This window comes from Herpailurus yagouaroundi, unplaced genomic scaffold, assembly GCF_014898765.1.
Source record: "Herpailurus yagouaroundi ecotype Mexico unplaced genomic scaffold, PumYag 246, whole genome shotgun sequence".
NCBI lineage: Eukaryota > Metazoa > Chordata > Mammalia > Carnivora > Felidae > Herpailurus > Herpailurus yagouaroundi.
The window spans coordinates 466097-487809 of NW_024412463.1; the positions used below are offsets into that span (position 1 = coordinate 466097).

At 40.4% G+C, this 21713-nt stretch overlaps 1 protein-coding gene across 1 annotated transcript in view; it reads left to right on the forward strand.

Moving 5' to 3' along the window:
- The window catches only part of CSE1L (chromosome segregation 1 like), a 48032-nt gene extending 29963 nt beyond the window's left edge, over positions 1–18069 (forward strand). The window contains exons 11-25 of the mRNA XM_040460031.1: positions 1427–1492; positions 1884–2086; positions 2816–2900; positions 4995–5056; positions 6213–6349; positions 7475–7578; positions 9213–9310; positions 11468–11618; positions 11986–12194; positions 12569–12666; positions 12762–12847; positions 13224–13305; positions 14651–14797; positions 15865–16096; positions 17485–18069. Of these exons, the coding sequence (XP_040315965.1) occupies positions 1427–1492; positions 1884–2086; positions 2816–2900; positions 4995–5056; positions 6213–6349; positions 7475–7578; positions 9213–9310; positions 11468–11618; positions 11986–12194; positions 12569–12666; positions 12762–12847; positions 13224–13305; positions 14651–14797; positions 15865–16096; positions 17485–17574 (1850 nt within the window). The 3' untranslated portion in view covers positions 17575–18069. The remainder of the gene's footprint in view (positions 1–1426; positions 1493–1883; positions 2087–2815; positions 2901–4994; positions 5057–6212; positions 6350–7474; positions 7579–9212; positions 9311–11467; positions 11619–11985; positions 12195–12568; positions 12667–12761; positions 12848–13223; positions 13306–14650; positions 14798–15864; positions 16097–17484) is intronic.
- Positions 18070–21713: the final 3644 nt, after the last annotated feature.

A 21713-nucleotide genomic window follows, 5' to 3' on the forward strand; every position in this document is an offset into this window, starting at 1 on the left:
TGTGTGTGTGTGTGTGTGTGTGTGTGTGTGTGTGTGTGTGTGTCTCAAAAAAAACTGAATAAAACATTAAAAAATAAATTAAAAAAAATTTTTTTTTTTTTCAACGTTTATTTATTTTTGGGACAGAGAGACAGAGCATGAACGGGGGAGGGGCAGAGAGAGAGGGAGACACAGAATCGGAAACAGGCTCCAGGCTCCGAGCCATCAGCCCAGAGCCCGACGCGGGGCTCGAACTCATGGACCGCGAGATCGTGACCTGGCTGAAGTCGGACGCTTAACCGACTGCGCCACCCAGGCGCCCCTAAAAAATAAATTTTAAAAATAAAAGACATTTGTATCACTGTGGTGAGGTTTGTTTTACACTGTGGAGGGTTTTTCACAGAAGTATTGAATAAGACTAAAAAAATTCCTATTCCATGGATAAGAAAGTAAACCATCCAGGATGGTGTTGTTTGAGTTAGTGTTTCACTAAGGCAGATAGCAGTTTTCAAACAGTGTAGTTGAGAGTGGAAGTGATTGATAACCTGTAAATACAGAGCTGAAGCCCACCTCGTTTGTAATTAAGGTTAAGAGAGTCTTAAGAGTATTAGTGTACAAATTGTCTCTCCTTCTTAGAGCTGAGAAGGACAGGTAGTAAATATGGAAGGAATTGTGTTTTATGTTAAAGTATTCATTAGATCAGTGGTTCTCAAATTATCAGGAACTAAAAGGAATAAAGGACAATATCATGTAAGGCTTTATTTCCTTTTGTGTTTTTTTCATGAAACTATAAAGGACAGATCTTTATTCTGATACTGTCCATCCTACTTTTATTGGTGTGGAAATGACTTTTATGAAATAATGGTGGTTATATTTGTTAGGCTGTTTGGTTTTTTAATGTCCTTATTTAGCAGAATAAAAAGTTGGCATCCCTAGCTTGGGCTCCAGCAGTCACCTTTTTGATGTGGTGGTTAAAGTCCCGTTCTGGGGACACTATCACATTAGAACAGGTGAGCTGTGTGAATTACCTATACTTACCCTCTCAGGGTGGCATTTGTGCTCTAAGTAATGATTAAGAATAAACGAAATATATATAAGCTTGGGTGGCTCAGTTTAGCTTCCAGCTCTTGATTTCAGTTCAGGTTATGATCTCACAGTTGTGAGATCAAGTCCCGTGTTGGGCTTTGCGCCGACAGCGTGGATCCTGCTTGGGATTCTCTCTGTCCCTCTCCAGCTCACAGACTCATGCTCTGTCTTGCTCTTGCTGTCACTCTCTCAAAATGAATAAGCATTTTTTAAAAAAGAATACACCAAGTCGTCATTTGTTAGGAACACTTTGCTATAAAACATGGCACGTCTACATACTCTTCTGTGTACTCAGTTATGAAAGTACAGTGGCTTGTCATGTCTTTTGAGGGGTTATTTGAAATGCCATCTCTCTTTGTAGCTGCTGATGAAGAAGCCTTTGAAGATAATTCTGAGGAGTACATAAGGAGAGATTTGGAAGGATCTGGTATGTATTTTGGTTTTTAACTGTTAGTCTGATAGCAAGGCACTTTAAAGTAGTTCTTGTCACTGTGGGGAGGAGGAATAGTCAGAGTAAGTGTGTTGTCTCAACTGCCTTTCCTCCTTTAATTTGTACACCTTTAAGAGCAGCTCTCGTCTGAGTTCTATCCAAGTGTCCAGCATTGAATGTCCTCTGTCTCTTACATACTTATTAGTGTGTAACTACTACGATAATCTTTTTAGTTTCATTCCCATTCTTGTGTGTCTTGTGAATAAAATAATGGTCTTTTTCATTGTTTATGTTGTTGATAGCTATCAAATGGCAATTTTTTGCCTTATAATCTTGATCAGTTGGTGGTTTCTTTTATCCTGTGATATATTTCCCTTTGATTTTATAGATATTGATACTAGACGCAGGGCTGCTTGTGATCTAGTACGAGGATTGTGCAAGTTTTTTGAGGGACCCGTGACAGGAATCTTCTCTGGTTATGTTAATTCCATGCTACAGGAATATGCAAAAAATCCGTCTGTCAACTGGAAACACAAAGATGCAGCCATTTACCTCGTGACATCGTTGGCATCAAAAGCCCAAACACAGAAGGTGAATCTTCAATGTAGTTTTGTTTCTAAAATAGACTTGCTGGTGGGGCACCTGGGTGGGTCAGTTGGTTAAGCATCCTACTTCAGCTTAGGTCATGATCAGGTCAGTGAGTTCGAGCCCCGCGTCAGGCTCTGTGCTGACAGCTCTGAGCCTGGAGCCTACTTTGGATTCTCTCTCTGTCTCTGTCTCTGTCTCTGTCTCTCTCTCTTCCTTTCCCTCTCCCCCTCCCCCCCCTCTTTTTCTTTGTCTCTGCTCCTCTCCTGCTCGCACTCTGTCTCTTAAAAATGAATAAATGTTAAAAAAATTTTTTAAATAGTCTTGGTGGTAACCACAGAAATCAGAAAGAAGTAATAGATTTCTAATGATGCAGCCTACTCTGCTAGGTAACCTGTTTGTTCTGATGAGAATCATATAGTCTCCAAAGATGAGTTGACATTGATGTATGAAGCACTTCATTTTCTCCTGGACAAAAAACTGATGGATTCCCTTCACTGAGACTTGGTGTATAAAATGTGCTAAATTTAAATTTAGCTGTTCTTTAATTTAGGGACGCTTCTTTCTTGTTTATTAAAAAAGTCTTGTTTTTTTTAAAATATATTTAAGCAGTTGTGATTTGAAGTGTTCATCTCCATTTTTAACCTGTTTTTTAAAAGTTGCCTTAATTTCTTATATGTTAGATAGATAGAAGTATTTCATTTTATTTTATCATATTAAAAATTTGTTTTTCAGCATGGAATTACACAAGCAAATGAACTTGTAAACCTGACTGAGTTCTTTGTGAATCACATTCTCCCCGATTTAAAATCAGCTAACGGTGAGTTGGGGGGGGGGGATTTTTTTTTTTTAATATATTTTGAGAGAGAGGGAGAGAGAGAATCCCAAGCAGGCTCCACGCTATTAGTACAGAGCCCAATGTAGGACTCAATCCCATGAACCCCATGGAGTCCAGACCAGAGCTGAAATCAAGATTTGGGACCCTTAACTGACTGAGCCACCTAGGCTCCCGTTAAAAATGTTTTTTATACAGCTTACAACATTTTTTACTTGCAATGGTATGTATGTATGTATGTATGTATGTAACGTAATCTGTACACCCAGTGTGGGAGTTGAACTCATGATCCCCTGAGATCAAGATTCACGTGCTCTTACCAACTGAGCCAGGCCAGGCACCCCTGCTTGTTATTTTATACTGCAAAATAACTAACATTATGGCAAAAGTCATAACGGATTCTGCAACACCATGACACTCAAAAAAATGGCTCCTATCCTTGTTGCAGTTACTCCTTTTACTGAATAAAGTCTCACATAGTTTCCCCAGATCTTGCCCAGTTGAAATGAACAGTCTAAAGAAGATGTTGCTTGTGTAGAAGGAAAATGGGAACAACTAAAACTAAATTTGTAGCTCAGCTACAAATTCCTATAGGAATTATACTTTAGTTTTCTTTTCCTTCTTATTTAAAAACCGAAATCCTACTCATACATTGACCTTGAGAAACTTAATAGAAGACCATGCCCCCATCGTCTTCCCCAAGGGAAGGGGAAAAAAAAATAGTTACAGAGAGGGAGGGAGGCAAACCAGAAGAGACTCTTAAATACAGAGAACAAACTGAGGGTGGATGGGGGAGGGGAGGGCGGGCAGGAGAGGGGAAAATGGGTGATGGGCATTGAGGAGGGCGCTTGTTGGGATGAGCACTGGGTGTTGTGTGTAAGTGATGAAGCATGGGAATCTACTTCAAAAACCAAGAACACACTTTACACTGTATGTTAGCCAATTGACAATGGATTTTAAAATTTTTAAAAATATTTTTATATTTAATGGCAGAAAAAAATAAAAACTGATATCTTAAAAATTGAAACAGGGGCGCCTGGGTGGCGCAGTCAGTTAAGCGTCCGACTTCAGCCAGGTCACGATCTCGCGGTCCGTGAGTTCGAGCCCCGCGTCAGGCTCTGGGCTGATGGCTCGGAGCCTGGAGCCTGTTTCCGATTCTGTGTCTCCCTCTCTCTCTGCCCCTCCCCCGTTCATGCTCTGTCTCTCTCTGTCCCAAAAATAAAAAAAAATAAAAAACGTTGAAAAAAAAAAATTAAAAAAAAAAAATTGAAACAAATTTAAAGTACTTGAAACTGAGTAAGTCTTAAGGATAATTTTCTATGTTTTATGAAAGTATGTTGATTAAGATTCCTTATGTATTCTCCCCCCCCCCTTTTTTTTAATCCCTTTTTAAAAAAACTTTTGGGGGTACCTGGGTGGCTGAGTTGATTAAGTGTCTGACTGTTGATTTCAGCTCAAGTCTTGTGGAATCAAGGCCAACATTGGACTCTGTGTTGACAGCATGGAGCCTCCTTGGAATTCTCTCTCTCTTTCTCTCTCTCTCTTAAAATAAGTATTAAAAATAAAGAAAGAAAAAAATACTTTTGTATGGATTTTTAAATACACTAAAAGGGAGAATATTTTAATGTACCTTGAATCTGGATAGATTCAAGAATTTTTAATAATTGACCAATATTCTATCTTTTTTACTAATTTATTTTCCCATAATTAGAGTAGTTTAAAGCAAATCCCAGCCATTGCTCACTTCGGTAGCACAAATATTAAAGCAAATTCTATCCAGAGACACATACTCTTGATTCAGAATAGCTTCCTTTCTAGGAAGAAGTTGATACATGGTCATTAGTTTGTGGTCCTTCAGTTATGTAAGTAGTACATGTTCATTTGTAATGAAACTTAACAAGGGGAAAAAATAAAATTACTCATAATCTTACTAATAACCACATAGTAGATCTTTATGTAATTAAGTTTCAGTTACTTGACATTTTGGTTACCAAACTGTTTCAAAGATCCAATAATGTCACCAATTTGGGAGTAGTGGTCTTTAGCACTTAAATAACTATGGCTTTATTTTTTTAATAGTGAATGAATTTCCTGTCCTTAAAGCTGATGGTATCAAATACATAATGATTTTTAGGAATCAAGTAAGTAGCTTTTGAATTACATGTTTTATACCAGTTAATCTCTTAAGAGTTTTATTGTATACCAGTTCTCTCCCTGCCGTGCAGTCATACTTGACATCCATATCTAACAGAATTAACAATAACTTCTTAAGAACTTAGGATCCAGACCATGCTTATTTTTCTCCTTTGTCTCAAAAATATCATTATATAGTGATTTTAATAAAAATTGGGATCCAAACAAGGTACACACATTTTTTATGGTTGATTGTCTCTTATCTCTTATTTTACAACTTTACAACAGAGAGGTCCTCCTTCCCCTTTCTTGTGACTATTAGTTCTTGGAGAAACCAGTCATTTGTCTTGTGGAGTTTCTCACATTGTATTTTTGGCCAATTTTATTCTCGTGTGTTTATGGTTTTACTACATAACTTGTTTCCACAAAAATTCTGTAGTATTTTATAGGCTTAAAATTTTATTTGTATAAATGATATGCTGTAGGTTTGGTCTCCACATCTTGTTTTTTTTGTGTGTGCTTAACATTGTTTTTGAGAGTTACTCATTTTAGTAGACGTAGTTCATTTTTTAATAGTTGTGTAGTATCCCATCATAAGAATATGCCACAGTTTATTTCCTATGGATGATTCTTTAATTTCTTGATTTATAATTTTTATGTCTTTGGCAGGTAGTTACCAGGGTTACATGCAACCTTGTGAAGCTGTTCTATTTTAAGAGTAATGAATGGGTGTTCTAAATTTTTAGAGGCTTCTAATGAAGATTGGTATTCTTATCTTTGCCCCCACCTCTTTTTTTAGAAGAAAAAATGAGGCACAAAGAGCTTGAATAACTTTTCCAAGAACTACCTGCTAGTGAAAAGTATAATTCTTAGTAGTAATGAAATTAGTGTGCTTATCCATATTATTTTATGGTGTGCTTCTTTTTTTATCTGTAAGATTTTACTCTAACCGTAGTTTAATGCTCAGAGAAGGAGAATAAGAAAAGTTAACATGAATTGAATCATTACGTGGAGATAGAAGTTTTAATTTCTCAACCGTTATCATCTCCCATTGTAACAGCTGAAAAAACACTTTCTAGAATCGTCAAGCCCTTCTATTCCAGTTGTCTTTTACTCTAAGGTAGCACCATTGAGTTAAAGCTTGCACGTTACTGTGTTTTTCAGGTACCGAAAGAGCATCTTTTAGTCTCCATTCCTCTCTTGATTAATCACCTTCAGGCTGAAAGCATTGTTGTCCATACTTACGCGGCACATGCACTTGAGAGGCTGTTTACTATGAGAGGACCTAACAACGCCACTCTGTAAGTATTTGATTTTAAGCAATTTTTATTTTTTCAGCTTGGGGTGGGAACTGTTCTGTGCTGTCAGAGATCTCTTTGACTATATTCATAATTTCATTAGTAGTTTGAAAAATAAATGTGTACTTTTTCCTCATTTATTTATACTGTGTGTCAGTCTAGAAGGATGAAGCAGTATGCTACGAAGATACATAATGGCAAAAAGTTAAACAGGAAATCGGAGCAAAGGGAAATAACGGGGTAAGGTTACTAAAAGGAAATAGGTGTCAGAGGATCCTATACAGGAATTAAGGAAGCTCCTGAAATTTATGTGCTGTCTTCTGGCAAACCAAGGCAAAGAGAGGAACTTGGTCAGTTAAAATTTTCGGTGTCCTTGAGATTCAACTTAAAACAGTTCCTCAGAAGGCATCTCAGAAATGGGCCTTCATTAAGGGAGTGGTCTTAGCACCGTCACGCGACAGTGTTGTTTTTACCTGGTGTTTTTACTCTTTGCGGAGATACGACATAGCTGAGTGAAAGAAAGCTACCTAGGCGGTAGCTCTTCCGGCCTGATCCGAGGATAAATGTAGAGGGATGGACGGTCTGCAGATCTTTCAGGCCATTATCCACCAGTGTTATTTCTTGAAACTGAGCTTTGGGTGAGAGATGGAAAACAATTCTAGGTTCTTTTCTTCATCAAGAACTTGAAGTACAGATCTTCTCAGTGACCAATTAAGGGTTGAAAGGACATCCTCTGAGGTGAGTCAGACCAGTACCTGTCTTCAGGCCCGGAATTCATGCAGAAGTTATGAATCTGTTCCACCTCCGGGAAAAACAAATGACTGAGACCCTGAGAGTCTAAGTACTGTTCTCGACAGTGATGGATAGGAACCAAGGACGACCTGAATGGCTTTAGATGATGTCGGGTTTGCCTGGCTTTTGGTTTGTGTTTGATCACAGATATGCCCTTTTTAGGGACTTAACATGAACACATGTAAACAGTTACTTTCCTAAGCTGTCAGCTGATTATCAGTGGTGGGAGATGGCTTACTCTTATGCCAAGAAGTGTGATTTAGTGGTTGCCAAGGGTATTCCAGAGTGACAAGCTCAAGAGTTGGCAGTGACTGAAAGCTGTTTTTTCATCTATAGCTTTACAGCCGCAGAAATCGCACCGTTTGTTGAGATTCTGCTAACAAACCTTTTCAAAGCTCTCACACTTCCTGGCTCTTCAGAAAATGAATATATTATGAAAGGTAGGCCGTTCCCCTGGTGTACAGACTATAAGAATCCCGTCTCCGATTACAGGGGTAAATACTGAGTTGTACTTCAGGTTTCATAGTCCATGGACCAGATACTGTTGGCTATGAAGTCGGTAGGTTTAGATATCTTTACGTGGAAAATGTTTGGTTTACTATTATATTAAAACAAGTGTTTTCAGAAAAAAAGTCTACCCTAGTTTGATGTAGATACTCCTCTTGTTAAAAAGTAGCAAACTCCCTTCTTTACCTAGATTGAATTTGGGGGCAGAGCTCAGATCAGACATTTCTTGGTGGCATGCTAGGTTACATCTTTGCTGTGCAACCTGGATGCCCTTGAGAGACTCCACACAGATCCGCCTTCATAGAGCTACTTCCGAGGACACAGGCAGCTATAAACCATCTGCCCGGTGCTACATTAGGAGAGTGTCATGTGGACAGCTCTGACTTGAGGGGCAATTTCAGTCTTACTCACTGTCACGTTCCAAGAGCCTAGCTGTGTCTGACTCATAGATGTTTTTCAAACAAACTGTCCCTCGTGGCCAATCAGGGCCCCTGGCATGTGTTGTGTGTTTGTGTGTACACGTGTGTTTATGTATGTGGATAGGTGTGTATCCGTGTGTGTTTTCAGTATCGTTCTTTTCCCAACAGTGATGTGTGATTACTGTTGTTTAACGTCCATTTCTGTGAGGTTACCTGGCATGTGGTCCCATTACTGTGTTCCTGGACTATACAAGGAGCACCTGTATGTAATACCTTCTCAATGAATATTGTTGGATGAATGAGTGAATGGACTCTGCCAGCCCAGAGGAGGGGAACCGATCCATCCTCTAAGCCCCTTAAACTGAGCTCAGGAAAAGCTTTCTCTATGAAGTGAGGGATAAGCAGTGGTTAGCTAGTTGGAGGTGAGTCTGCTTCAGGTAGGAGAAGCATCCACAAAGTTGAGGAGATGAGACGATGACTTTTTGTGCTCTCTTGCTTGGCATGTAGTAGTGGCTATACTTAGTAAACATCTATTTTACTCATGCAGAAACAGTTATTTATATTTTAAGCTTAGTAATCTGTGCAAAATGTTTTTAGGCATTTATTAATGGGCTGTATTCTTGCAGTATGGAACCTCCATAGCTTTACATGTATTTTTAGATTTTTTTTTAGGCTCCTAATCTTTTTGTGGGGAGATGGGCAGTGGCCTTTTCTCAGTTTTTGGTGGGCTGTGATGTGTCCATTAGGCTAGGGCTAAACATTCCCTGCCACTGATTTCTAAGTGAAAGACACTGGAAACTGCACTCCCTTCCAGCTACTGTCGTTCCTCCCCGCCCCCTCCCCCAGTCATTCTACCCTTTTTCCTGCTCTGTGTCTGCCTCTTACTACTTTTTCTTGTCCCTTTTTTAATTCTTTTAAGCCTTAGGCCTTCTGAAAGTAATATTTCCTAGCACGCTAGATTTTGTTGTCAATCCCTGGCCTAATTTTAAGATGAAAGGAAAGTTAGATTATTTTGAAATACAGAGAGCTATCTGGGGGTTACTTAAGGGTCTTAAAGTTTTGGTGATGAATCAGTGGACTTTTTTTCCTTAATCACGATTTTATTCTGAAGTTTAACTATTTACTTTTGCTGTTTTTATATTTTACAGCTATCATGAGAAGTTTTTCCCTCCTACAAGAAGCCATAATCCCCTACATCCCCACCCTCATCACTCAGCTTACACAGAAGCTATTAGCTGTTAGTAAGGTAACAAGATCAGTTTTAAAAGTGCAGTTGCTTTTTAACTTACGCTTCAAACTATTTGAGCCTCAGAATTCCCTGGCAATAGACTGGGCATAGGAAAAGTTCCCTGAATTCTTCCTGACCAACAATTAATACACATATGAGAAGTGTGGAGAGTCACTAGATTGGAGACCTAGCAGCACTCGCCTTTAAGTGCAGGCCCAGTAACTTGAAAATGTTTCATTTAATTTATTCTCACTTTAAAAGTAACGTTTCGTTGAGGCGCCTGGTTGGCTCAGTCGGTTGAGCGTCCGACTTCGGTTCAGGTCATGATCTCACAGCTCGTGAGTTTGAGCCCCGTATTGGGCTCTGTGCTGACAGCTCAGAGCCTGGAGCCTGCTCCGGATTCTGTGTCTCCCTCTCTCTCTCTCTGCCCCTAACCACTCGCATTCTGTCTCTGTCTCTCTCAAAAATAAACATTTAAAAAAAAATTAAGAACAAAAAAGTAACGTTTTATTAAATAAAATTGAAAAAGTAAGATGACTGATCTTAGATGGAGGAAAGCAGACTTTGTACCAAGTGGACACAGAGGCTACTTACTTAGACTTCTGTAAAACGGTGCAGACCTTTGTGTCTGGTCTTCTTTATTCTTTTTTTTTTTTTTTTTTTAATTTTTAAAAAATTTATTTTTGAGAGAGACAGAGCATGAGCAGGGGAGGGGCAGAGAGAGATGGAGACACAGAATCCGAAGCAGGCTCCAGGCTCTGAGCTGTCAGCACAGAGCCCAATATGGGGCTTGAAGTCACAACCGTGAGATCATGACCTGAGCTGAAGTCTGGCACTTAATCAACTAAGCCACCCAGGCACCCCTGGTCCTCTTTATTCTTATTTCCCCCAAGTAAATTTCATTCCTTTGATTAAAAATTTTATAGAGAATTTGATTCCTATTTGTTGACACTAAGTTTTAGAAAATAAAAGTCCTTTTAAGGCTGCCAAAACTCCTTTTTAGATGCCTGTTCCTAATTACTCTATGGAAAGGAGATAAATTCTTGGAACTGTTACAAGGACTTTGGAGAAGGATCATTTTCTCACTGGGTTCTGGGTAAGGGTGTTGGACTGCTTTGGGCCTTGGAGGATTAAGATAGAAGACACATTGGGGCCTTCCCCAACCATCTCCTGCGTTCATCTACTTTTTGTGGTAGCCTTTCGAGAAGGATTTCGTTTGAAGGAAAACAGGGTTATGTTCCTTTAAAAAACATTGAAAACCACTGATAGAAAGGATTGTCACTCAGGGGTGCCTAGTCGCTCAATCGGTTAAGTGTCCGACTTCAGCTCAGGTCATGATCTTGCAGTCCTGAGTTCGAGCCCCACGTCAGGCTCTGTACTGACAGCTCAGAGCCTGGAGTCTGCTTTGGATTCTGTGTCTCCCTCTCTCTCTGCTCCACCCTCACTCGCTCACTCGCTCTCAAAAATAAGCGTCAAAAAAAAAAAATTAAAAATAAAAAGGATTGTCACTCTGTAGATATAGACATTGAGGCCCATAGAAGTTAAGGTTTGCCTGAGGCGTCCCACACAAGGCTAGTGGCATAGCCAGGACTTAACATGTCCCTGCTTGCTTCTTCCACCACTGTTTATAGTGACGGCTCTAGAGCACATGGGTTTTAGACAAGTTCCTCACAGCCCTGGGAGCTGATGCTTGTGTAGTAATCTCTCTGTGACTCAGAGGTATTTTTCGTGGTGGATTTTGCCCATTAAAAAAAAAGGTGAGGTGGGGTGCTTGGGTGCCTCAGCCGGCTGAGCGTCCAACTTCAGCTCAGGTTATGACCTCGAGGTTTGCAAGTTCGAGCTCCTCGTCAGGCTGTGTGCTGACAGCTCAGAGCCTGGAGCTTTCTTCGGATTCTGTGTCTCCCTCTCTCTCTCTGCCCCTCCTGTGCTCGGTCTCTCTCCCTCTGTGTCTCAAATAAAAAATGTTTTTTTTTTAATTCCGAGGAAAAAGGCAGTATTTTCTGAATTTTAAAGTTAATTATAAAACTTCAGCATATATGCAGGCACGTGTAATCAATGCTTTAATACTGATTTTTTTTTAAAAAGATGGCCTTTTACTGTGTTCTAGAAAGGGTAGGTGTGTTTTATTTTAGATATTTAATATAGTCAGTAATAAGCTTTCGTTTTTAATTTCAGAACCCAAGCAAACCTCACTTCAATCACTACATGTTTGAAGCAATATGTTTATCCATAAGAATAACTTGCAAAGCTAACCCTGCTGCTGTTGTAAATTTTGAGGAAGCTTTGTTTCTCGTGTTTACTGAAATTTTACAAAATGATGTTCAAGGTAAGTTAAAGGAAGTTACTTTCTTCATTACCGAATACAACTATTTTTTAAAAAAGATTTTTAATGTTTATTTTTGAAAGCGCAATCGGCGGGGGTAGAGTGGGCAGAGAGATAGGGAGACACAAAATTCAAAGCAGGCTCCAGGCTCTGGGCTGTAGGCAGAGCCCACTGGAGGGCTTGAACCCACAGACCATGAGATCATGACTTGAGCTGAAGTCAGATGCTCACCTGACTGAACCAACCAGGCGCCCCTGAATACAGCTATTAAAGGGGTTAATAGAATGCAGCCTGCCTCAGAGGTGTGCGCCTTTTGTATGGGAGCTATTGCTTTCGAATCTGACAGCTCTGTGTTTACTTTCATCAACAGAATTTATTCCATACGTCTTTCAAGTGATGTCTTTGCTTCTGGAAACACACAAAAATGACATCCCATCTTCCTATATGGCCTTATTTCCTCATCTCCTTCAGCCGGTGCTTTGGGAAAGAACAGGAAACATTCCTGCTCTAGTGAGGCTTCTCCAAGCATTCTTAGAACGCGGTTCCAACACCATAGCAAGTGCTGCGGCTGACAAAATTGTGAGTGAATTTATTTTGATGTAAGTTTCTGAGGTAGCTGAGAGAAACTGAGGATGGTAGATTTTTTTACTTCTTGATTTAAAATAAATACAACAGTGAGGAAAGGAGTAGTAGAAAATATTAATATAGATTTATTATTGTAATAAGGTATCCTTTAATTATCTCCATGCTGGAAAATAGAGTCCAGTAGGTTAATTTCAAGATCTTAACTTTAAGGGCTTATTGCAATGGGATATTCAGAAGTAAGAACGGAAGCAAAAACACGGATTATTCTAGCATGCACCCTTTTCCAAGACATCACCTATTTAACATGTAACTTTTGGAACAATTAATCCTTGTCTCTTTAACTGATTATTTGATTTAATTTGTTGTAGCCTGGGTTATTAGGTGTGTTCCAGAAGCTAATTGCATCCAAAGCCAATGACCACCAAGGTTTTTATCTTCTAAACAGTATAATAGAGCACATGCCTCCGTGAGTATGAGCATAAAACATCACTGTAGGATTATTCAAGGACTGTTAGGTGCTGAGATGAATTGATACATTGTTTCTTTTCTTCAATTCTTCAGTGAGTCGGTTGATCAGTATAGGAAGCAGATCTTCATTCTACTGTTCCAAAGACTTCAGAATTCCAAAACAACAAAGTTTATCAAGAGTAAGTAAAATCATTTGGCTATTCCTACACAAATAATGAAGGAAAGTAGCTAAAACTCCTAGACTTTCTGGTTACATATAAATGTTTTATCAAGTTATAAGCTGTCTATATACAGTATTTTAAGATGCTTGTATTCTCCAAACACTAAATCACTTTCAAATATATTGTGTTCCAAAGGTTAGTTTCTAAAGTTAGGTATCAAAACATTTTTTGTCTGTACTGTATGTTAAATTGTATAATAAAGGCAAGTACTGATGCCACAGTTAGCCATTGGTTTTGATGATTAGGAATATTTCACTTGGAGGACTTCAGTGGTGAATTGCTTGTTCAGCACAGTGAGGCCTCTGTACTGATACTCTGTATCTCTTTTCAACAGGCTTCTTAGTCTTTATTAATTTGTACTGCATAAAGTATGGGGCGTTGGCACTGCAAGAAATATTTGATGGTATACAACCAAAGTAAGTTTGTTTTTATTATTTATTACAGTTTATACAATTAAAATTTCTTTAAAGTTTATTTTGGAGAGAGCATGTGCATGAGTGGGGAAAGGGCAGAGAGAGAATCCCAAGCAGGCTCTGTGCTATCAATAAGGAGCCCATTGCGGGGCTCTGTCCCACAAACCACGAGATCATGACCTCTGCCAAAACCAAGAGTCAGAGGCTTAACAGACTGAGCCACCCAGGTGCCCCTATAATTTATTTATTAAAGCAAAAAAAATGGACTTTTTTAGCACAAATCAGTATTTCTATTTTACGCATGGTTTTATAGTTCTTGGTGGAGTTATAGTATCTTTGTGGTTTTCAAAATATTCTTAGGACTGTTGAGTGGCAAGGAAAACCCCTGCAAAACATTTTTCTCCCCCATCCCTGCCAGCCAGTGTTCTGTGTTATTGATGGCCAGGGTTGTCTCCAGGAGCTTGTTTTTCACTTAGTGTAGAGACAGAGTATAGTTTGGTAGTATTTCCCATTTAATAAGGAAAGGAAGGATAGAAAGAAATGAAAGAGAACAATTTGGGGAAAATGTTCAAGGTAGTTCCTTGTATTGGTATTATATCCCCAGAATTCCAGATTGCCTAAAATGTCATGCCAGAAAATATGCTTTCCAGAAGTAGAGGTTTGTGAGGAAATCCGTTTCATGAACTGCTAGTGGGTGCCTACACTGGTATGATCTTGCTATAGAGGAAAACCTATGCACACTTTTATTTTATCTAGAGCTAAAATTTCCAGTATCCTTGATAACCCACGATTTCCACTTCAGATACTTGTGGTAGAGTATACATTGAGGATTTTGCATCATTTAGTACCATGAAAAACTTTACTTTCGGATGTCTGCAAGAACATATTAGAATTGTTGGCCAAATCATTGTTTTAATGTATCTGTCAACTTTCACATGATTACAGGTGTATAAGCATAGAAGGTTGGGAAGTTTATAATCCAGAAATGTTAAAAGTAGTTACTGCTGGATAGCGGGGTGATGGGTAATTCATTTTCTTCCTTCCTTTGCTTTTCTGTTTTCTAATTTTTTAGATTTTTTTTTTTTTTAAAGCATATGAGACAAAAGTGGCCATGAAGATTCTCCTTGAGCACAGTTGTCGTTAGTATTTCACAGAAGTTGTCGGTGGCACTTGGCCACAGAGTCGAGGCCTGAGGTTTTGTTGTTGTTTTGTCATCTCAAGGACTCTGCCATTCAGTTGACCAACTTGTTATTTTGGATTCTCTTATATTCCTAAGGAGTCAGTGTAAATAACATTAAGAATTTCACAGTATTATAATGATAGTCTAATGTAAAATTTGTTTTAATAGAATGTTTGGAATGGTTTTGGAAAAAATCATTATTCCTGAAATTCAGAAAGTCTCTGGAAATGTTGAGAAAAAGATTTGTGCAGTTGGAATAACCAAATTACTAACGGAATGTCCCCCAATGATGGACACAGAGTATACCAAGCTATGGTAAGTAAAGTTGTTAGAAATTACACCTTCCTTTCCTTATGACTACAAATTCAAATAAGCTTATTTTCTTGAGGGCTGAGAATTGGATTCTGATCTTGGGTTCTCCACTAGCAACCATCAGATCCAAGACAGGACATGTGGGTACTTCTGGGCCTAGAAGGAACTTTGAATTTTTTTTTAAAATGTTTGGGAGCAAGAGAGAGGGCAAGCAAGCGGGGGAAGGGGTAGAGACCATGGGGAAGAGAACCCCCCCCCCCGGCCCTCCCCCCGCCAATAGGCTCCGCACTGCCAGTACAGAGCCTGACATGGGGCTCAATCCGACAAACCATGAGATCATGACCTGAGGCGACATCAAGAACCAGACGCTCAACTGACAGCCACCTCGGCACCCCTGGGCCTAGAAACCTCTTGTTGCTGCTTCCTTAACTTTACTAAAGGAGGGTTCATGTGTTCCTTTGAGAATCTGGTGAAAGTCCCTGGTCTGCATGATATCTAGGACTCTTCATGACACCCAACCAAACTGGCTTAAATCTTTAAAAGGAGATATTGGAGCACGTGGGTGGCTCAGTCAGTTAAGCAACCGACTTCGGCTCAGGTCATGATCTTGCAGTTGGTGGGTTCGAGCCCTGCATCAGGCTGTGTGCTATTAGCTGGAGCCTGCTTTAGATCCTGTTTCCCTCTCTTTCTGCCTTTCCCTTGCTTACACTCTGTCTCTCTCCCTCTCAAAAATAAACAAACATTGAAAAAAATTTTCTTTTTAAGGAGAAATTGAATAGGCTATGAGAAGACATCGCATGCTTGTGCTTGTTGGTGTCTGGTATTCCTGGCTTTTCTTGACCTCTTGCATCTCCTTTCCGCATTTGGGGCTCACTTAGGCTGCCTCTTCCAGAAAGGGATCTGATGATTTGGGGCTTTTTTTTTTTTCTTCTTCCATTTCAAAGCTACCTTACTGTTCTTTTCTTTAGACTGTGGGTCTAATTTTGCATCTCTGAAGAATTGCTGTTTAAGCAAATACTTCTGAAGATGTAAACAATAATTTTTCATCTGTTTCCTTTCTTCAAATTCAGGACTCCTTTATTACAGTCCCTGATTGGCCTTTTTGAGTTACCTGAAGATGATACCATTCCTGATGAAGAGCATTTTATTGACATAGAAGATACACCAGGGTATCAGACCGCCTTCTCACAACTGGCATTTGCCGGGAAAAAAGAGCACGATCCTGTAGGTCAAATGGTCAATAACCCCAAAATTCACCTGGCACAGTCACTTCACAAGTTGTCTACCGCCTGTCCAGGAAGGGTAAGTGACTGCTGTCACAGAACTCTAAGTCGTGGACACTTTTTTGGGAAGCCAAGAAGGTAGCAGTTACTCTGGTGCATGTCTTCACTGGTCAGCGTGATCAAACATCCCACTGAATTATAGTTAGGCCTTAATTTTCTTTAGTAAAATGATGTGCTAGAAATAGATTTTACGCAAATAATTTTCTTAAAGTTTTAGTTAAGTAATCTCTATATCTGACCTGAGCTTCAACTCAAGACCCCGAGGTCAAGGGCCACATGTTCTTCTGACTGAGCCAGCCAGGTGCCCTAAAACTCTTTGGATAGAAAAATGTGTATTTTCCAGATTAAAATAATCTTTTATTGCAGGCATATATACATGCACACGCACACACACACGTATATGTATATATAAATGGTTTTTTGGGTTTTTTTAGCCACAACATACTCAAAAATTAAAGAATGGATCATGGAGTAAACCTAATAATGGCTGTAGAGTTGCATTAGCTAGCACCTTTTACCAAATCTTCTAGATTATCTGATAAAATTTTTGTTTTCCATTGTGTTATGGAAAACTTCACACACACAGAAAAACAAATAACAAACAGCGTAACAAACCATCATGTGCTGACCTTTAGAAATGATCAGCATCCTGCCAATCATGTTGCATTTGTTTCTCTATGGGCAACATGTCATTTAATCCACATGTACTTTAGAAAAAGCCCTTGTTGGGGGTGCCTGCGTGGCTCAGTCGGTTAAGCGTCCGACTTCGGCTCAGGTCATGATCTTGCGGTCCGGGAGTTCGAGCCCCGCATCGGGCTCTGTGCTGACAGCTCAGAGCCTGGAGCCTGTTTCACATTCTGTGTCTCCCTCTCTCCCCCGTTCATGCTCGGTCTCTGTCTCAAAAATAAATAAACGTTAAAAAGTCCTTGTTGGTCCGTGATGCATATATAGTTTTTAGTATCACAGTACCTCTACCACACTGAACAGCAGCAATTCCTTGTGGATCTGCTTTTGAGACCTGTCCAGTTTTTTTTTTTTTTTTTTTTTTTTTTTTTTTTTTTGAGAGAGCGAGGGAAAGAATGAGCTGGGGGGAGGTGGGGGCAGAGAGAGACACACAATTCGAAGCAGGCTCCAGACTCCAAGCTGTCAGCACAGAGCCTGACACCAGGCTCAAACACACAAAACATGAAATCATGACCTGAGCCAAAGTCAGACGCTTAACCAACTGAGCCACCCAGGAGTCCCGAGACCTGTCCAACTTTGAAGGCATAAAGCAGTTGATCTCCTTACAAATCCCAGTAAGAGCCCTTGGTGACGGACTGTGGTGGCTCTCCCATAGAAGACAGGGCTTGTGTTGGTTTGTTAGGCTCTCCAACAACTAGCATGTGTGTTTTCCATCTCTGGTAGGTTCCATCAATGGTGAGCACCAGCCTCAATGCAGAAGCGCTCCAGTATCTCCAAGGATACCTTCAGGCGGCCAGTGTGACACTGCTTTGAACTGCATTTTCCAAATTGGCTAAGCCTGGGAACGTTTCGTAGACGTCAGAGTACAGCTGCATTTAAGCAAGTTTTCATTTTGAACTTGTCACAAATTCCATCTTGTAATGAATATTAAATGTTGCTTTAAGCTGAACCCTGAGCAAATTAGGTGGTTTGTATGATCCTAAATGTAAGTGGCTGACTTTTCCAGTTTGCAGCTTCAAGGGACAGGTATTAATAAGTTCAGTACATGATCATGATGAGCATCTGCATTGTTGGGAGAACTTTAAAATTGTGACGGACACTGAGCGTGGAGACTTCTTTCTGTTACTAAATCCTTTTGTTTTGAGGCATCGCTGTTTGTGTTTCTCTCATCCTTTGTATTTTTGTCTGTTTCCTTAAGCTTTTATTGGAAATGTAAGTGAAGAATCACTGGTGTAACTTGCCAAGAAATGCACATTTCAAGTTTGAAATCTGTAATCAGCAATAAAAAAAAGCCCCCTCAAATATGTATCCAAGAACATCTTAAGGACAGGTTTTTGGTGCTGATAACTTAATAATGAAGAATTTAACTCAAATTCAAACTCAGATTAGTTTTTCCTTACCTGGGAAAAGGGAACATTAATACAGATTTGGAGCTTATCTATTAGAACTTTTCTGGACCTGTTCCCAGGTGGCAGCATGAACTCTAGGCAGATGGTTTCCTCTGGATGGGAGAGAAATGCTTTGCCTGGCTTCACGAGGCTGTCCCATACGCTAGACAGTGTAGGAGTCTGCTCTTACTCAAAGCATGTCTTCTTTGCAGATCGGAGGTTACTTAGAACTTTTCAAACCACAGCATCTTAGAACCTGAGGTCGAGGTGAGTCACAGGAATGGGTATATGCTAGCAAACAAGGCTGCCTGGGCAAGTTCCGTGACCATTCGTTTTTAGGAAGTAAGCAGACTATCTCATCTGAGAGGCACAGTTTATTTATGCTGGAATTGTCCATGTAGTGCAGATTAAACTAGAATCTCATTCTTCACAGATCACTGATTTCTTTTAAAATTCAGGTACCTGACTTGAATCCTTTTTCTTCACGTTGTTTTTGTCGTGTTGCTTGAGAAATTGTCCAGCTTAATTGAAGTGTTCTTGTCCCAATCTAATCACTTTTGTTTTGACATAGTGACAGAACATTAAATTATATTACTATGTAAGTGGTCATCGGCGGAAGGATATTGAGATAGTATTGGGATCTACTTTTAAACTACACAGTCTGGAATGGAAAACAGTCGGTGGTGATGGTTATGTTTGCTGCTTACGTAAGCTCCAAGAGCGCCTTTTTGGCTCTTTGTGGTGAGGCTGTCATGGAATAGTACATACTGCTGCAGCCAGGGCTCACTACAGCATCTTAAACTTGGAGGACTGATCAGGTTGTGAACTGTTTCCTTTTAAGATCATTTCTGAACAGGAAGACTGGTACTTACTTTCTTTTAGTCTGGCATGAGTTGTTAATTCTGTTGAGGTTTCTTATTCCATCATCTGAGGGTTTATCTATTTAGCTTTTAAAGATTTTTGAAATGATTTGTCATGAGTTTCTGACAGGCCTTAGTGACTTCCTCAGTGGCGAAGCATATTCTTTGTGGTTTTAAAGAGTTGGGTTCGTACTTTGAAATAGGGCCAATCTGGTTTGAATTACTCTGCCACGGACTTGTGTGACTTTGAGCAAATTACTCAGTCTTCTGAAAAACAGTAATAAACACTTTCAGGATGGTGCGGAGACAAGAACATATATAGAGTAAGTACTAATAAATAGAAGCTGCTACTTAATTGTTCATGGTGGGGTTGAGGACCAGCAGGGGCCTAGCTGGGAGGACGTGTTACTGAGCAGTGCAGAACACTGCCCTATCTTACCAGTACTCTAGGAGCTCTGGGGTGTGGGAAGACTTTCCAGAAAGGTACTGGACTAGGTAAGGCGTGCACTCTGACCAGGGTAGTTTGAGACATGGGGGAAATGTAGCTAAATTGCAGAGTTCCTCATGAGAGTCTCCTGCTGGGCCCATGGATTCCTTTATGCACATCTTCCCTTTTAACAACCTGATTTTTAAAAATAACATTTCTGATTATAAATGTATATAAAGATCCTTCATATTCCTGCCTTTAAATATTCTGCCCCCCCACCCCCCAAAAGTTGAGATAATTTATAATTTTATATGCTTTTTGAAAAACTGAAAAACTGTTGGAAATGATAGACTCTTGAACTGAATGTTTCTTATACATCAGTCTTTATATCTCTGTTTCCTAACAGTGCGAACGGGGCCAATTTTTGAGCACACCCCCAACTCACACTGGGCATTTTTCCTTTGTTGCTATTTTGATGGGTGAAAATGCGATGTCATTTTTCCACTTGTGCAGCATAACCAGTTTGGCTTTAATGAAACTGACGTGCATGTGAGGTTAACTGAGGACAAGTCTCCACGTTCCACTCCTGGAGACAACCGCTTTCGGCCTGCGCTGCCTGTAGCTCCTAGTTCCTCCTCCTCCTGATACATCAGCCTTCAGCATCTGTTACCTCCTGCTGTGGAAAGTAAGGCTCCAGCTGGCCCCTCTTCTACCCTCCTGGGGTCTTTTTGGGTGTTTTTAGTGATGCCATTCTTTGATTCTTTTTATCTTCAAAACTTGGGTTAGTGTCTCTTGACACCTCAGCATCAACGAAAGGTGTCTCTCGTGTGTCTGCTGTCCCTTCGCTTTCATGCTATCACAGGAGGGGCGCTTCACTCTGTGCAGTATCTGTAGGTCTCTTTTGAAAGGGAGAAAGTGATGAACAGTACTTGTTGGCGGCAGAGAGAGAGCTGAGTCCCAGGCCTGGCAGCATGTCAAGGCTGCATTTCCTCTTCCCTGGGCCCAGGGTCTTGACTCTTGCATTCTTTAAAAGAGAACATTCTTAGAATCAAGGTCAAATGGACTGCTTTTTTTCTGTCATACTCCCGGCACTTGCTGAAAGCCAAGTCCCATGTTAGCTTGTATTATATTTGGATCCTGGCTTTTTTCTCATTCTGTGTGTCACATGGCATCTCTTTAACTCTTCCCCAAGGTGCTCTTTTTGCAGCTCACTGGCTCTCACGGGCCATTGTGGCTCTCCAGATCGCTACGGCTCCCTGTCAAGCCTCCCACTACCAGTGTTCCATGGAAAGTTTTGAGAACTGGATGTGAGTCTTTGGTTGAAAATCTGAGAGGTCTGTGATCCTTATTCCTGAGAGGTGGAGGAAGCTACCAGGTCACACAGCTGGATGGGAATGGGACCGGAAGTTACACCCAGGCAGCATAGGGCTTGGCACAAGTCAGAAATAGGAAATCGGTTAATAAGGGCATGATCATGAGGTACTCTGCTGATAACTTCTTAAGTATACATGTTTTTTCATTTATTTTTGAGAGAACATGAGCAGGGGAGGGGCAGGCAGAGAGGGAGGGAGACACAGAATGCGAAGCAGGCTCCAAGCTGCCAGTGTAGATAGAGCCCGACCTCACAAGCCCCGAAATCGTGACTTGGGCTGAAGTTGGATGCTTAACCGACTGAGCCACCCAGATACCCCTTAAAAGTATAAATACTAGGATTGTTTTTGGTTGTTGGATGTGCCCTTTTGTTCCTGTTGGGTGTGACCACAAGGCAGGACTTCCCCTTCGGTCCACCCTGGGGTATTCTTAGGACTGCTCTTTTGTAGGGCAAAGGAGCTTCATGGATCAGTTGGAAATAACTCCAGGTAGTTTCTAGTGGATTCTCTAAAAGAGCTAAGAAGGTCTGGCTACAGATACACAGGAACACCTGCCCATGGGTGGGCAACTCCCCTTATCCACCTACCCTTCTGGACTGGGGTTGCTGCGTAATATGTGGAGAAGGCAGTCAGGAGCTATATGAAGTCATTTACCTATTTCTGGGTTTCCTCCCTTCTCTGTTAAGAGGCTATAAACAGAAAACGTGGCATCGTGAAAGCACCGTCCAGGTGAAGAGTAAGCCACAAAAGGCAGGTCAGGGAAAAGTTTCTCAGATGTGTCACAAAGCTAGGTGGGAAACGTTAGGAGAAAAGCAGCTTACTGCATCGGAACAGGGTCCCATCTCCTTGCAGGGAATTAGAGTCCCCTGGAGTCTAGAGGAGAAAATGATTACGGCTCCCAGGTGCC